The sequence below is a fragment of the Giraffa tippelskirchi genome, chromosome 5, assembly GCF_054371585.1.
Source record: "Giraffa tippelskirchi isolate mGirTip1 chromosome 5, T2T-mGirTip1v1.2.pri, whole genome shotgun sequence".
Lineage (NCBI taxonomy): Eukaryota > Metazoa > Chordata > Mammalia > Artiodactyla > Giraffidae > Giraffa > Giraffa tippelskirchi.
In genome coordinates, this window is record NC_137279.1 from 90,903,462 (window position 1) to 90,921,001 (window position 17,540).

The following is a 17,540-nucleotide window of genomic DNA, read 5'->3' on the forward strand; positions in this document are numbered from 1 at the left end:
AAAAAGTTATCTACTAGAGTTATCACAGAATATAGCTACTCATGATGTATAATACTGCTTGCTTTAAGTCTGTTGCTAAAAGCCCATGTGTAATGCTTATGTGACAATGGATGTATACAAAGGAGTATAATGGGTATATATAAAATATTTCCCTATTAACATATCTCTAAGCTTGTTATCTGATCAGTTTTCCAAAATTTGAATAACTAAGTAAATATAAAGGAAATCTAGCACAAAGAGATATGACCTACACCTGGGGCAAATAGTTGAATCACCTCAGCCTCGACGAGTGCATATTTTGATCATCAACATTTTCTATTAAAAGACCTATAATCAAAAGGGAAAATGATGGGAAAATCTGCACATACTGAAGTAAGGGAAATTAGTCTGGCTTATACAATGCACAACTTAACCTGTACTGACCAAACTGTCCTGTTTTTTGGCCTTTCAGATATGCATTGTACATCCACTTTGGTCACTGAAGAGAAAAATACATTTGAAAGTCAAAAAGAAAGTAACTGGTTCAGACATCCAAGGCAATACTAGGTAGTCATTGTGGATGTGATTTCAGATATGTTACTGTACTGTTGACTTTTCTTAACTGTGTCAAACTTTGGAATTCCACTAGCCATCCTCAAAGCAGTGTCTGCTGGCAGCTGGTAGCTGCAAATATATGTTTTCAAGGTTTCTTCTGTATCAAATTTTTACTCAATAAGATTCTATACATTGCTGCTGGCCAAAATCTTGGCCTTCTCTGCCCACCGAAGGCTGAATAAAAAATAGAGACAGAGTTTGGAGGAAACAGAAAGGTGGCTTTAATTTTAAGCTGGCAGAGAGGGGAACACAGTAGGCTCATGCCTCAAGAGCTGTGCCCGCCTCCATGAGGAGTCTAGGGGATTACATAAGATGTGAGTTCGCAGTCAGGAGTCAGTGATGAGGAACAAAGGTGTTAGGATCTTGATTTCTTCCTCTTGCCTCATTTCAAAGACAGTCATAGTCTGGCATCAGTAATCCAGTAATTGAGTCTGGCAGTTCAGTGGCTCAGCAGTCTTCTTTCTGATATGTAAACAAGAACCATGAGAGGAAGAGTGCTGTAAGGTTAAGCACCAATACAGATATATTTAGTCTAGAGTCAAACAAGAACCATAAGAGGAAGAGTGTTGTAAGGTTGTAAGTGCACCAATACAGATATATTTAGTCTAGAGTCAAAGGCAAATAAGTGTGAAGTGTAGCTCCTGCAGAGTTTGGGGGCAGAAAAGCAAACAAACTTAGTTACAGACATTCAGAGTTAGGAGCAGTTAAAGTAAAGAAAATTAGGAATGTTCAGCCCTGCTCACTGTTCTCTTTATTCTCTTTGTTCTCAGGAAAGGGAAAGAAAATAACTCATTCCCCCCCCCCTTTTTTTTCTTTTTACTGCAATAAGATCAGATGTTAGCAGAGAAAAAAGAGACATGTAGTGACCAGTAGGTCTTATTCAGTCAGTTTGGTTCAGTCAGTCAGTCGTGTCCGACTCTTTGTGACCCCATGGACTGCAGCACGTCAGGCTTCCCTGTCCAGCACCAACTCCCATAGCTTACCCAAACTCATGTCTATGGAGTCAGTGATGCCATCCAACCATCTCACCCTCTGTCATCCCCTTCTCCTTCTGCCTGCAATCTTTCCAGGTATCAGGGTCTTTTCAAATGAGTCAGCTCTTTGAATCAGGTGGCCAAAGTATTGGAGCTTCAGCTTCAGCATCAGTCCTTCCAGTGAATATTCAGGACTGATTTCCTTTAGGATTGACTGGTTTGATTTCCTTACAGTCCAAGGGACTCTCAAGAGTCTTCTCCAACACCACAGTTCAAAAGCATAAATTCTTTGGTGCTCAGTTTTCCTTATGGTCCAGCTTTGACATCCTTATATGACTACTGGAAAAATCATAGCTTTGACTAGATGGACCTTTATCAGCAAAGTAATGTTCTGCTTTTTAATATGCTGTCTAGGTTGGTCATAGGTTTTCTTACAAGGAGCAAATGTCTTAATTTCATGGCTGCAATCACCATCTGCAGTGATTTTGGAGCCCAAGAAAATAAAGTCTCTCACTGTTTCCATTATTTCCCCATCTATTTACCATGAAGTGATGGGACCAGATGCCATGATCTTATTTTTCTGAATGTTGAGTTTTAAGCCAACTTTTTCACTCTCCTCTTTCACTTTCATCAAGAGGCTCTTTAGTTCCTCTTCACTTTCTGCCATCAGGCTGGTGTCATCTGCATATCTGATGCTCTATAGTGGAGCTAATGGTGACCTCCTCTAAGAGGACTTATACCACACACTGCAACCCCCAAGACTGCTACGGCCAAAGTCTTTGTCACCATGACAGGCCACTACTTACCACACTGCCTCCACAGGAGACACTCAGATACTCAAAGGCAGGTCTGGCTCAGTCAATTGTGCAGGTCACTGCTCCCTGCCCTAGGTCCTGGTGCACACAAGGTTTCTTTTGCACTCTCCGAGTACCTCTGGAGGGTATGAGGTTTGATTTTAAGTGCAATTGCGACACTCTTACCATCTTGTTTCAGGTTCTCCTTTGCCCTTGGAAGTGGGGTATCTTTTTTTGGTGGGATTCAATATTCTGTCTATGCTTTGCCAGCAGCTGGTTGAAATTTTGGTGTTCTTGCCAGAGAAAATGAATGTACGTCCTTCTACTCTGCCATCTGGAGGGTATGAGATGGCAAATAGAAAGGGAAATAGAAGTGGAAACAGTGAGAGATTTTACTTTGTGTGCTCCAAAATCACTGCATACTGTGACTACAGCCATGAAATTAAAAGGTGCTTGCTCCTTTGAAGGAAAGCTATGAAAAACTTATGCAACATGTTAAAAAAAAACAGAGATATCACTTTGCCAACCAAGGTACCTATAGTCAAAGCTTTGGTTTTTCCAGTAGTCATGTACAGGTATAAGAGTTGGACCACACAGAAGGTTAAGCACCGAAGAATTGATGCTTTTGAATTGTAGTGCTGGAGAAGACTCTTGAGAGTTCCTTGAACTGCAAGATCAAGCCAGTCGATCATAAAGGATATCCACCCTGAATATTCATTAGAAGGACCGATGCTGAATCTGATGCTTTAATAATTTGGCCACGTAATGTGAAGAGCTGATGCACTGGATAAAAAACCCTGATGCTGGGAAAAATTGAAGGCAAAAGGAGAAGAGGCAGCAGAGGATGAGATAGTTAGATAGCATCATCAACTCAATGGACATGAATGTGAGCAAAATTCAGGAGATAGCCAAGGAAAGGGAAGACTGGCATGCTGTAGTCCCTGGGATCACAAGGAGTCAGACATGACTGAGCGACTGAACAACAACAAATCCTAGCCATTGTTTCTTGAGGCTCAGACTGTCCCAACTGTGACATGAGAGCCTTTTCACGCCAGTCATTTGTGAATCCTTTCAACATACCTTTATCATTGAGCTTCCCTTTACCTTATGGCATGGCAAAGTTGTTCTAGACTCTTGGAGAATCTTTCTGCCCCAACTAGAAATCAGCCATTTCTTCAAGGTACTTTGGTTCCTTTAGTGTGAAAATATGTCAAAGCCAAAATGTGAGCTCTAAGCCTTGCTTTTGGGGCTTTTTAAGTGGCCAGGATATTTTTTCAGCCTAAATATTATGACTTTTTAATTATGCTTGCAATTCAAGTTTAAGATTACAGAGTTTAACATCCCATCTATCTCACATCAACTTCTCTAGACAGAAAATCTTGGTTCCAAGTGAATCAACACAACTATATAATCACCTAAACTATATACTATCCATCTGTCCACCACTACACTATATACTATCCACCTGTCCCACTGTATAGTTTATTTCACTAGCCTATACAAACATGATAGTCTTACAATAACAGTAATAACACTACCACCAGAAATAAATTTTTGACAGGGATCCACTGATGACAAGCCATTCTCTCAAGGAACTCATAAGTAGAAGGAAAAGAAAAAGAAAAGGAACTGCAGTGTTCTGGGTACAGAGTAAAGTGGATCTCTGCACAATACCAGTCAAGGGAGAGTTACTTCCACGCTAACAGTAAGGAAGGCTATCTGGAGAAACAAGCTGCTCAACTGACCCTCATAGTTAGAAAATCATCCAAACAAAGAGGATGAAATTATGTTAAAAATGCTCAGCAACTCTGCAAATACAATTATCTCAGCATAGTTACAGTTAGTTCAATTTGAAAAATGGTTTTTCAGCAGAAGCAAAAAAAAAGTTTTAAATAAGAAGTCAAAGGGTTGTTACCATGAAATTGTGTACATCATTTCATTTATTCCAAGGTATATTCTTTCTCACAAATCACATCTATGAAATCTGAGTGGATCCTGCTAGTGATATTTTCTCATAATAACAATTTTTATTCATGTTTCTGCTAGTGTATAAATTATGATTTATCTGACAACCTACAAGAACAATGATTTGATCAAATGTAATGATTATTTGATGAAATATGATGAGATTGACTCCTAGGCTGACAACTTGAGTTTCAGGGTTCCTGGATACTTATTCCAAACGGAAAAGGAGACACAGTCAGGGCTCATGTGATATTTTGATATGACCTGTTAAGAACACAAGCAAAAAAATGCTCAAGTTAAGAGATATTTGTACACGATGTTCATAGAAGCATTATTCACAACAGCTAAAATGTGAATTAACCCAAGTGTCTGTTGAGAGATGAACAGGAAAACAAAACAACATTTAAAAGCAAAGAAAGTCTAATACAGGCCATCACATGAACGAATTATGAGGACATAATGTTAATTGGAATAAGCCATTCACAAAATGACAAATGATTTCATTTGTATGAGGTACCTAGAGTAGACAGATTCATATAGACAGAAAGTAGAATGGAGGTTGGCAGGGCCTGAGGGAGCAAGGATTGGGGAAAGTGGTTTAAAATGGGCATAGACTTTTAGTTTTTCAAGATGAAAAGAGTTCTAGGGATTGGCTGTATAAATGTGAATGTACTTAATACTATTAAACTATATGTGTAAAACTGGCTGATGCAGTAAATTTTCCATGATGTATTTTACTGCAGTTTTTTAAAAATAAATTTACCTACAGATGGGAGTTGGGGACAAAAGGGAAATGTTCTAGCAGAAATTTTGAGACTAAAGAGATGTAATATTAATAGATTAAAAAGGAGGGAAAGTGTAAAAGGATGGACAGAAAACAAAAGTTTAAAAAATGAAAACTCACCAGCGTCTCCAAAACCATAATCCAAGACATATCGAAAGGATCAAGGAAGGCACTATTATTGCCACAAGTATCAAGCCAATGGATGTGGGGTGTCCTGGCAATTGGGAGAAGACAAAGGAATGTCACTTCAAACCCATTCTCTAGTTCTCCAGGCCTTCTTGCCCATGCCCATCTGAATGTCAACACCATCATTACCTGCTTCTGATGCATGGGCATCTCTGGTTCCCTTTTTCATATTCCCAGAGGTCTTATATTCACAGCCACGCTTACTCTCTCCTTCTTGCCGAATCCCACCCAGACTACAGTGGGACTACTACTACTGTAGTAGTGAAGACTACTTCATTCTTATCTATTGTATAGCTTAGATCATCTATTTTCATACCTCTGGCACTGTGGTCCTAGAAATAAATCTCAAACTCTGTCTCTCTCTCTGTCTCCCTGATTCTCTCTTTCCTCCCCACCTTTCCTCTCTCCATGCTTGTCTTCCACCCTCCATCCTTCTCTCATCCATCAAATCCCTCCCCTCCCTGTGTCCCCCTCTCTGTTCTTGAGGACCATTTCCTCCCATTCCCAATCGGGCCTCAGTTGCTTCTCACCCCAGTACAGGATGATGTCCTGGTCTCCTAGACTGCTGTGCTTCACTCGGCAACTCAGTCCAGCCGCCTCCCCAGCTGCCACATTTACGGTTACTCGGAGATACCAAGTCCAGTTTGCATTGGGCATGATGTCTCCTTGCTCAGTGCCAGGCTGCTCCTGCTCACCCTTCATCCACATCACCCGCACAGGTTTGGGGTAGAATCCTGAGACATGGCATACCAGCAGCAGGCGGCCAGGCCCAGGAGTAGGACCACTGGACAGCCAGGCCTCAGGCTTCACTGGTGTAGGAAGGAGAAGTAAGAATGTCAGATCATGACTCCAATTTAGAGGATAGGAACTCATAAATCCACAAATTTAGACAGTTACCTCTTCCACTCCTATGGGCACCAAATGACTTTATTGATTAATCATTTCTCTATTTAGGTACCTCTCACTTTTGAATTTAAAGAAAGTGGTGGGAGGAGAAATAGAAACATCTTGGGGAGAGCATAAGACTAACCTTGCCTCTGCAGGTCTGCCTTCCCTGCATCAAGGACACCCAGGAGATATCGAGGACAGGTTTCTGAGAGGAGCTTCTCAATGATATCAGAGATGCCTTGATACTGATTCATGAGTGCACAAAACTTCTGCCCCCTGCTGCCACTCTCTGCAGGCACGCAGGAATGATTCTGGATCCTCACAAAATCCAATCCCCCTAAAGCTCCTCTCAACGAGCTTTCTATGGCCTCCCGAGAATGCAGCTCACACCCTGCTATGACCTGGATCACAAAGGGGTCTGTGTAAAGGAAAACAGAGACATGTTATTAAAAAGCAGACAGGAAAGAAAGAGATGGGAAAATGGCATAGGACTTTGGATTTCAGTGGCAACAAGTTAAGATGTGCAATTATTGACATAAAACCAATTGTAATATTCAGGACTTTTCAGGAAGAAGAGCATTGGGGAGATGTATGCATGTTATCAACAGTGGGATTAGACTGTTTGAAGGATGTAGAGTGGCCAAGAGGGGAGAGGGGCAACATGTGATGGAGTCAGAAGTGCAGCATTCCAGGGTGAAGGGGAGGGTTACATGTAGAGAAGGGATCTAGCAGCAGATGCTTGAGGACATCAACTAGGAAGTCACATTTAAGTTCACTCAGGCACAGAGTAGGAAAAGGAGGTTCTTCCTTGGGGTTTTAGAGAAGCAAGTTACATACAAGCAAACAAGAAATGACCACAAGAGTGGTCATGTACACAGAAGAGAGCAAGAAACAGGAAGAATCTGGAATACTGGGTGGAGGTATGGAGTCAGGGTTGAAGGCTACTCTGGACAAGTGTGTACATGCAGCTGGATAAAGAGGGGAAAGGGGGACCATCATCAGAGGGAGCAGTAGCCTGACACAAGAGAGAGAAAAGTCATTGAGAGTCTTTCCAGAGCAGAGGACTATACTCACATTCCAACTGGAACTCACTGATTCGATCCTGCACTTCCCGAGTGAATCCAATGAAGTAGGCTCGGAAGAGGTCCTCCAGCTCAGTCATCTCCTCATCACTAAAGTTGCCCTTGGACCAGGGCTTCAGGAAAATGATAGTGCCCGAGTCACTCTCCCAGCCATGAGTCTGCAAGTCATCCAACCAGCCTGAGCCTTGATTTTGAGTCCATGTGCTGTTGGCAAAGGTTGAAGTCTGCATGACATGGAAGGAGGTTGGCCCCTGGAACACTGTAGTGTGGAAAGATAAGAATAGTGAGGGAAAATGTAGAATCAGGATAGAATGAAAAAGAACCCAGAGTCTGAACAACAAAACAGAGCTTGAAACAGTTCCCTGCCCCAAAGCTTCTGGCTCCATCCCCTGCCTCCAGAATAGGGGAGAGGACTGGAGACAGCAGAGCCCAGACCCTTAGTGGTAGGTGTGGTATGCTTTTATCCAGAACCCCTGCACCTGTGCTGGGAGCAGCCAGAGTTATTCTTACCATCCTCATTGTCACCACCTGGGAGGATAACTGCAAGTAACAGAAGTGGTAGAAGCAGCATTTCACTGGAAAGTAGAACTTCTGACTCTCGGCGCCGGTATTTGATCTCTAATTTCAGCAATTTTTTTTTTTTCAGTACTCTAAATTGACTTCCTCTCTTCCCCAACTGGCAAATCTTTGACCCACATTGCACATCTCAGAAAAACTGTGCCTCCCACAGCTCTGAACTTCCACTCCACCTCATTTCCATTCTTTGGTCTTAATCTCCTTTATACTTACTACCCTGGAAAAGCTCCCTTGTGATGTTGAAGAGTTATTTCACCTTCCCAATCCTTTATTTCCACATCTATTATATAAGAGGGTAATATTAAACAATTGCTCAACTTTCAGTCTCTTTTAATCTGGAAGTATTCCTTTGATTTGTCCACCTATCTCATTCTCTCATACAGCAAATATAACACTCACAGTGAGGTAGCAGTAACAGAGAGGTAGTGTAGGTAGTCTTGGAGAGAATACCAAATGGATCAATGTGAGTGGCCACAGTACCTTGGTGTACATTCACAGAGAAACCTCCTCTGAGAATGGGGATCCACCAGAGAAAGGGAGATTCTGAGAACTCCAGCCCCCATTTCAGGGAGTCAGACACCAGAATAGTGAACCTATGCTCTCTATACCATTTTTATCACCACTATTAATATCTCCTGCTTGGCTAATACTTGGCTAAAGGTACTGACAGACTCACTGGGACACGAAGATGATGTCCAGGAATTATGGCACTTAGAGCCTGGTTTTTACTCCACACTAATACTGTAAAGGCTCCTCTCTCAATGGCCCATGCTACCAAAGTGAAAACCTGAGTGGAAACAAATTATTTCAAAATCTCAACTATTCCAATCAAGAGGATCAGTAAACAAGATCTTGCCTTTATTGGTGAAAAGTAGACTGAGATGGTAGAGATAAAAAGGTGAAAATTTACCTCTGATTCCCTTAAGTTCCCTACAAAAATAAATACAACAAATACCTTAAAGTCTACTCCAAAAGCAAGGAAAACACACACCTCAGGTGCAGCAGTAAGATTTCTCCAAGCCTGAGGACACCAGAGGATCTTCCACTGAAGTACAAGGCAGTTGCCCAAGTGAGCTGGTATCTAATGGTTGCCTGAGGACAGCTACTGTGCAATCCTATACAGTCTGAGTGGTGGTCACAGTATCTAAAGAGTATTAAAACTACATACACATGGAGTATAGATGTGAGAATTTCCTGAACAGACAAAAATGTTTAAGCTATGTAAGAAAACTAAAACCAGCTTATTTCACAAAAGTAAGTGGAACTCAAGCTAGGTTTATTTTGTAAATGGCTCTGATGATCATAAAAGAAACAGAAGTCAACTACCTAAAAATGGCAAGAGAAACTTCTACTGTAGCAACCAATCATTGTAAAAATTAATAACTTCCTCATTTTTACTCTGTAAGTTATTCTATAATTTCATGCCCCTGAACTTCACATCAATCTTTTAATTTGGAATCTCCCTATTTGTGAACTGTTTTTATATCCACAATAAACTCTTACTAAATACTACTCACTGATTTGATGGTTTTAATTTTTCCATTTCTGGATTTGGGGCATGTTGATAAACTAAACAAAGGAAACTCAAGCAACTGAGTAGCCTGTGGTATAACTTTTTTTTTTTAATTTTGTAATTTAAACCATGTGCCAAAAGTTAACTTCTAGATGTCCAAGCTGGATTTAGAAAAGGTAGAGGAACCAGAGATCAAATTGTCAACATCTGCTCGAACATAGATAAAGGAAGGAAATTCAAAAAAAAAAAAAGTCTGCTTCTGAATCATTGAGGGTTTCCCTTGTGGCTCAGCTGGTAAAGAATTCACCTGCAATGCAGGAGATCTGAGCTTGATCCCTGAGTTAGAAGGATCCCCTGGAGAAGGGAAAAGCTACTCTCTCCAGTATTTTGGCCTAGAGAATTCTGTGAACTGTATAGTCCATGGGGTGGCAAAGGGTCGGACACGACTGAGCGATTTTCACTTTCTGCTTCATTGACTATGCTAAAGCCTTTGACTGTGTGGATCATAACAATTTTTTGAAAATTCTTCAAGAGATGGTTTGAGAAACCTGTATGCAGTTCGAGAAGCAACAGTTAGAACCGGGCATGGAACAACAAACTGGTGAAAACTGTAGGCTGTATATTGTCAACCTTCTTATTTAGCTTCTGTGCAGAGTACATCATGCCAGGCTGGATGAAACACAAGCTGTAATCCAGATTGCTGGGAGAAATACCAATAACCTAAGATGTACAGATGACACTACTCATGGAAAAAGCGAAGTGCAACTAAAGAGTCTCTTGATGAAGGTGAAATAGGAGAGTGAAAAGGCTGGCTTAAAACTCAATATTCAGAAAACTGAGATCATGGCAGATGGTCCCATCACTTGACAGCAAATAGATGGGGAAAAAATGAAAACAGTGACAGATTTCATTTTCTTGGGCTCCAAAATCACTGTGGACAGTGACTGCAGCCACAAAATTAAGACACTTACTCCTTGGAAGAAAAGCAATGACAAACCTAGACAGCATATTAAAAAGCAGAGACGTCATCTTGACAACAAAGGTCTCTATTGTCAAAGTTATGGTTCTTCCAGTAGTCATGTACAGATGTGAGATTTGGACCATGAAGAAAGCTGAGTGCCTAAGAATTGATGCTTTCAAACTGTAGTGCTGAAGAAGACTCTTGAGAGTCCCTTGGACAGCAAAGAGATCAAACCAGTGTATCTTAAAGGAAACCAACCTTGAATATTCATTGGAAGGATGGATGCTCAAGCTGAAGCTCCAATACTTTGGCCACCTGATGTGAAGAGTTGACTCATTGGAAAAGACCCTGATGCTGGGAAAGATTGAGGGCAAGAGGAGAAAGGGGCAACACAGGATGAGATGACTGGATAGCATCACTGATTGAATGGACATGAGTTTGAGCAAACTCCAGATTTGTGATGAACAGGGAAGCCTGGTGTGCTGCAGTCTATGGGATCACAAAGAGTCGGACAGGACTGAGAGACTGAACAACAACAACAATGTATGGATGTAAGAGTTGGACTGTTCAGAAGGTTGAGTGACAAAGAATTGATGTTTTCTAACTGAAGGGCTGAATAAGACTCTTGAGATTTCCTTGGACTACAAGGAGATCAAACCAGTCAGTCTTAAAGGAAATCAACCCTGAATATTCATTGGATAGACTGATGATGAAGCTGAAGCTCCAGCACTTTGGCCATGTGATACAAGGAGCCAATGAATTGGAAAAGACCCTGATGCTGGGAAAGATGGAAGGCAAAAGAAGAAGGGAGTGGGAGAGGATTAGATGATTAGATAGCTTCACTGATTCAATGGACATGAATTTGAGCAATCTCCAGGAGACGGTGAAGGACACTGAAGCCTGGCATGCTGCAGTCCATGGGGTCACAAAGATTCAACACAACTTAGCTATTAAACAACATCAAATCCTAGCCATTGTTTCTCTTGAGATTCAAACTGTCTCAATTATGACATGGGAGTTTTTTCAACCCGGTCACTTATGAGTCCTTTTATCATACATTTATCATTGAGCTTCCCTTTAGCTTCTGGTATGGCAAAGGTGTTCCAGACTCTTGGAGAAACTTCCTGCTCCAAACTAGAAATCAGCCATTTCTCCAAGGTACTTTGGTTCCTTGTAGTGGGAAAATATTATGTGAAAGCCTTAATCTGAGTTCTAAGCCTTCATTTTAGGGTTTTTTTAAGTGGCCAGGACCTTTTTTTAAGTCTTACTGTTATGATTTTTTATTTATACTTGCAATTCAAGTTTAAAACTACAGAGTTTTACTCACTTACTCACATCAACTTTTCCACACAGAAAAATTCTTGTTTCCTGTGAATCAACACAATTATGTACTCACTTAAACCCACTATATGCTATATTCCATACTATCCACCTGTCTCACTATACACCATATCTCACTAGCCTATACCCACAAGATAGCTTTAGAATAACAATAAAAACACTACACACAAAACTATGATTTGGGCCAGAGATCCACTAAGAGCAAGCTCTTCTCTCAAGGAACTTATAAGTAGAAAGAAAAGAAAAACAATAAGAACAGTAGTGTTCTGGGTATGAGTAAAGTGGATCTATTCAAGATACCAGTCAAGGGAGGGTTACTTCCACTGTAGCACTAAGGAAGGCTTTCTGGAGAAACAAGCTGCTCAGCTAACCATTATAGTTAGAAAATCATCCAAACCAAGATGGAAAAATTTTGTTAAAAATGCTTAGCAGCTCTGCAAGTACAATTATCTCAGCATAATTATAGTTAGTTCAATTTGAAAAATGATATTTCAGCAGAAGTAAAAAGAAAAATTTTAAATACGAAGTCAAAGGAATGTCACCATAAAGTTGTGTACATCATTTCATTTATTCCAAAGTATATTCTTTCTCACAAATCACATCTATGAAATCTGAGTGGATCCTACTAGTGATATTGGCTCATAATAACAATTTTCATTTATGTTTCTGCTAGTGTATAAATTATGATTTATCTTACAACCTACAGGAATAATGATTTGATCAAATGTGATGATTATTTGATGAAATATGATGAGATTGACTCCTAGGCTGACAACTTGAGTTTCAGGGTTCCTGGATACTTATTCCAAATGGAAAAGGAGACATTTAGGGCTCATGAGATATTCTGATATGACCTGTTAAGAACACAAGCAAAAAGTTGCTCTTCTTAAGTGATATTGTACACTATGTTCATAGCAGCATTATTCACAACAGACAAAAGGTGACTGTTGAACTAACCCAAGTGTCTGTTGAGAGATCAACAGGTAAACAAAACAATCTTTAAAAGGAAAGAGATTCTAATACAGATCACCACATGAATGAATTATGAGGACATAATGCTAAATGTAATTCAGTTCAATTCAGTCGCTCAGTCATGTCCGACTCTTTGTGACACCATGAACCGCAGCACGCCAGGCCTCCCTGTCCATCACCAACTCCCGGAGTTTACCCAAACCCATGTCCATTGAGTCAGTGATGCCATCCAACCATCTCATATTCTGTCATCTCCTTCTCTTGCCCTCAATCTTTCCCAGCATCAGGGTCTTTTCCAATGAGTCAGCTCTTCGCATGAGATGGCCAAAGTTTTGGAGTTTCAGCTTCAACATCAGTCCTTCCAATGAACACCTAGGACTGATCTCCTTTAGGATGGACTGGTTGGATCTCTTTGCAGTCCAAGGGACTCTCAAGAGTCTTCTCCAACACCACAGTTCAAAAGCATCAATTCTTCTGCGCTCAGCCTTCTTTATAGTCCAACTCTCACATCCATACATGACCACTGGAAAAACCATAACCTTGACTAGATGGACCTTTATTGACAAAGTAATGTCTCTGCTTTCTAAATGTAATAGCCATTCACAAAAAGGCAAATGATTCCACTTCTAGAGGTACCTAGAGTATAGAGATTCATATAAGACAGAAAGTAGGATGGTGGTTGCCAGGGTCTAAGGGAGCAAGGATTGGGGAAAGTGGTTTAATGGGTGTAGACTTTTAGTTTTTCAAGATGGAAAGAGTTCTAGAGATTGGCTGCATAAAATGTGAATGTACTTAAGACTACTAAACTGTATGTGTAAAAATGGCTAATGCAGTAAATTTTCCATGATGTAATTTACTGTAATTTTTTAAAAATAAATTTACCTATAGATGGGAGTTGGGAAAAGTTTCTAGTGGAAATATTGAGGCTAAAAGGGCATAATATTAATAGATAAAATGGAGGGAATGAATAAAAGGATGGACAGAAAAGAAAGATTAAAAAATGAAAACTCACCAATGTCTCCAAAACCATAATGCCAGACATATTGAAAGGATCAAGGAGGGCACTATTATTGCCACAAGTATCAAACCAATGGATGTGGGGTGTCCTGGCAATTGGGAGAAGACAAAGGGATGTCAATTCAAACCCATTCTCTAGTTCTCTGGGCCTTCTTGCCCACCTGGTTGTCAACACCCACTGTTACCTGCTTTTGATGATTGGACATCTCTGATTCCCTTTCTCATATTCCCAGATGTCATATTCTCACAGCCACCCTCAGTCTGTTCTTCTTTCCCCATCCCACCCAGTTTGTAGTCCTTCATTCTTACCTATTGCCTGCCTTAGACCAGCTATTTTCATTCCTCTGGCACTGCAGTCCCAGAAATAAATCTCAAACTGTCTCTCTTTCTTTGTCTCTCCCTTCCTACCTCTCCCTCTGTTGCTCTTTCTTCCCCCTCTCCCTCCCTCCCTCCATAGCTCATCTATCAAATCTCTCCCCTTCCTCAGGACCACCCTCTGTTCTTGAAGACCACCTCCTCCCATTCCCAGTTGGGCCCCAGTTCCTTCTCACCCCAGTACAGGATGATGTCCTGGTCTCCAAGACTGCTGTGCTTCACTCGGCAACTCAGGCCAGCCACCTCCCCAGCCGCCACAATCAGGGTTACTCGGAGATACCAAGTCCAGTCAGCATTGGGCACTATGTCTCCTTGCTGAGTGCCAGGCTGCTTCTGCTCACCCCTCATCCACATTACCCACACAGGTTTTGGGTAGAATCCTGAGACATGGCACACAAGCAGTAGGCAGCCAGGCCCAGGAGTAGGGCCACTGGACAACCAGGCCTCAGGCTTCACTGGGGCAAGGAAGGAGCAGTAAGAATGTCAGATTATGACTCTAATCCAGAGCATGGGGACTCAGAAACCAACAAATTTGGACAGTTGCCTCTTCCACTCCTATGGGAATCAGATCATTTATTGATTAAACACCTCTCAACTTAGGTATTCCCCACTTTTGAATTTAAAGAAGGCGATTGGAGGTAAAATAGAAAAGTCTTGGGGAGAGAACAAGACTAACCTTGCTTCTGCAGTTTTGCCTTCTCTGCATCGAAGACACCCAGGAGATATTGAGGACAGGTGTCTGAGAGGAGCCTCTCAATGATATCAGAGATGCCTGGATACTGAGTCATGAGTGCACAAAACTTCTGCCCTCTGCTACCGCTGTCTGGTGTAGGCACACAGGAATGATTCTTGAAACTCATGAAATCCAATGCCCCTAAAACTCCTCTCAAAAACCTTCCTATGGCCTCCCAAGAATGCAACGCACAGCCTGCTATGACCTGGATCAAAAAGGGGTCTGAGTAAAGGAAAGCAGAGACAAGTAATTAAAATGCAAACAACGAAGAAAAGGATAAGGAAAAGGCATAGGGCTTTGGATTTTAGTGGCAAGAAAGGTCTGAGATGTGAAATTATAACTCAAAAACCAATTGCAGTATTCAGGACTTTTCAAGAAGAAGAGCACTGGTTAGAGGTATGCCTATTGTAAATGGTAGGAATGGGCTCTTTTAAGGATGTACGGTGAGCAAGAGGGGAGAAGAGGAGCAATGTGTGATGGAGTCAGGAGGGCAGCATTCCAGGGTGAAGGGGAGGGTTACACTGGGAGAGGAGATTAGGCAGCAGATGCTTGAGGATATGAATTGGAGGATGGGGAAGTCATACTTTAGTTCATTCAGGCACACAGTAGGAAAAGGAGTTTTTCCTAGGTTTTGAGAGTGGCAAGTGACATTCTCACAAAACAGCAAATGGCTACAAAGCAGGAACATCATCTATTACACAAAAGTACAAGAAACAGGAAGAATCTGGGATACTGGGCAGAGGTAAGGAGTCAGGGTTGGAGACAAATCTGGAGAGCTGTGTGCTTGCAGTTGAGTAAAGAGGGAAGGAGTGGACCATGATCAGAGGGAATAGTAGCCTGACCAAGAGAGAGAAAAGTCATTGAGAGTCTCTCCAGATCAGAGGACTATACTCACATTCCAACTGGAACTCACTGACATGGTCCTGCACACCCCGAGTGAATCCAATGAAGTACACTCAGAATAGGTCCTGCAGCTCAGTCATCTCCTCATCATTAAAGTTCCCCTTGGACCAGGGTTTCAGGAAAATGGCAGTGCCCAAGTCACGGTCCCAGCTTTGAATTTGCAAATCATCCAGCCAGCCTGAGTCTTGGTTTTGAGCCCAGGAGCTGGTGGCAAAAGTCCAAATATGGATGATATGGTAGGAGGTTGGCCACTGGTACACTGCGTTGGTGGAAGGTTGAAAAGAATGAGGAAAAATGTACAATCAGGATGGAATGAAGAACCCAGAGTCTGAACAATATAAAGCCTAAAACAGTTCTCTCCCCAAGGCTTCTGACTCCATCCCCAGCCTCCAGAATAGGGGAGAGGGCTGAAGACAGCAGAGCCCAGACCCTTAGCAGTAGGTGTGGCATGCTTTTATCCAGAACCCCTGCACCTGTGCTGGGAGCAGCCAGAGTTACTCTTACCCTCCTCATCGTCACCACCTGGAAGGATAACCACTAGCAATAGAAGTGGTAGAAGCAGCATTTCACTGAGAAGTAGAACTTCTGACTCTCAGAGCTCGTATTTAATCTCTTATTTCAGCAAACCTTTTTCTCAGTACTCTAAAGTGACTTCCTCTCTTCCCCAGCTGAAAAATCTCTGACCCAAATTGCACATCTCAGAAAAACTGTACTTCCCACAGCTCTAGACTCCCACTCTGCCTCTCATTTCCATCCCTTGAACTCAGTCTCCTTTATATTTACTACCTTGGAAAAGCACTTTTCCAAGGTAGCAAATGATGGTGAAAGGTAATTTCACCTTCCCAATTCTTATTTCCACATCTTTGAAATAAGAGGATACTATTAAACAATTGCTCAGCTTCCAGTTTCTTTAATCTAGAATACCTTTGGCTTCTCTACCTATCTTGTTCTCCCTCCTCATTGCCTTCTCACCCCTTGTACTTTGTCATTACCTCTTCTCAACATCTCAATGGCCCTTCTTTCTTATCTCATTCTTCTTACCTGGCTTTTTAATTCCACATTAAATTTTCTGAGTGCGCATGTGTGTTAACAATCACTGCCTTTTTTATATTTGATTTGGGGACCCAAATCCCAGAATTAAATATAATAAATAGTTTATATTCTAAGCAAAATTCTCCTATACCACAGGAATTTATGTGGTTGAAAATTACATTGGCCAATGGTATGTGACCTTCTTTTCAGTAGCTCTTCTCCTCTACTACTTTCAGTAATCAATCTTCATGAGACAAATTCAGGAATTATGCCCCAGCTTCAGGCCAAGTCAAAATAACTTTTTGTGGTAGGCTCATTAACAGTAGAACTTCCTTCTCCTTGTGTAATATTTTATAATCTCCATCTATATTTTGGTCTTTCCTATTACCAAATAAAGCATTGCTATGTCAGCAAGTAACTTGGCATTTTTTCACCAAAAGTTCAGAGAAGTTTGTCTTAGAATGTCATATCCTATGTCCTATTTGTAAGCAATTGGCAAGTTTTAACAATACATTTAGCATTCACTGGAGAAATATTTGGACTGTAATCAATATGTTGGCTCTAAGGATAATTCTTGGTTTTCTCCACTCAGGAAAAATATTCCAAATTTGTGGATATGTATCATCTACATTTTGAGTGTAAGGAGAGGTTTTCACTAAGTCATCTTATTTACGTAGATAAGAAGATACAAATGAGTAATAAAACATTCTTTTTTCTTGGAAACAAGTCAAAGCAGACTTCATCCAAGATTATCACTACCTAATTATAAAATCAAGAATAAAAAATTCCAAAGTAAAGAAGTTTGAGCAATATTCCCAGAATCCAGTACATGGTATAATCTAATTCACTT

The 17,540-nt window shown here is 41.1% G+C and overlaps 2 protein-coding genes across 2 annotated transcripts; both read right to left on the reverse strand.

Annotated features, from left to right (window-relative positions):
• Positions 1-4,267: 4,267 nt before the first annotated feature.
• On the reverse strand, positions 4,268-7,853 carry LOC145504866 (T-cell surface glycoprotein CD1b-2). The gene is made up of 6 exons (XM_081486187.1): positions 7,778-7,853; positions 7,260-7,526; positions 6,328-6,603; positions 5,828-6,106; positions 5,232-5,325; positions 4,268-4,591 (listed from the first exon to the last, which is right to left on the reverse strand). Exons 1-6 carry the CDS (start codon positions 7,836-7,838, stop codon positions 4,570-4,572), a joined length of 999 nt encoding a protein of 332 aa, XP_081342313.1. The 5' UTR covers positions 7,839-7,853; the 3' UTR covers positions 4,268-4,569.
• A 5,785-nt stretch (positions 7,854-13,638) lies between these two features.
• LOC145504867 (T-cell surface glycoprotein CD1b-2-like) lies at positions 13,639-16,223 on the reverse strand. Its single transcript, XM_081486188.1, is given in 5 exon segments — positions 13,639-13,736; positions 14,199-14,477; positions 14,699-14,977; positions 15,651-15,917; positions 16,163-16,223. Coding segments are annotated over 5 exon segments (984 nt in total).
• Between the last annotated feature and the right edge of the window lie 1,317 nt (positions 16,224-17,540).

What these genes read in the sequence shown, in the direction of transcription:
- LOC145504866 (XM_081486187.1), bottom strand. Translation starts at nt 7,838, where the DNA reads ATGCTGCTTCTACCACTTCTGTTACTTGCAGTTATCCTCCCAGGTGGT. An exon ending in GGCAGACCTGCAGAGGCAAG is followed by an intron (nt 6,107 to 6,327) that starts GTTAGTCTTATG and finishes TTCCTACACCAG; the next exon opens with TGAAGCCTGAGGCCTGGCTG. An exon ending in GGACATCATCCTGTACTGGG is followed by an intron (nt 5,326 to 5,827) that starts GTGAGAAGCAAC and finishes CCCAATTGCCAG; the next exon opens with GACACCCCACATCCATTGGC.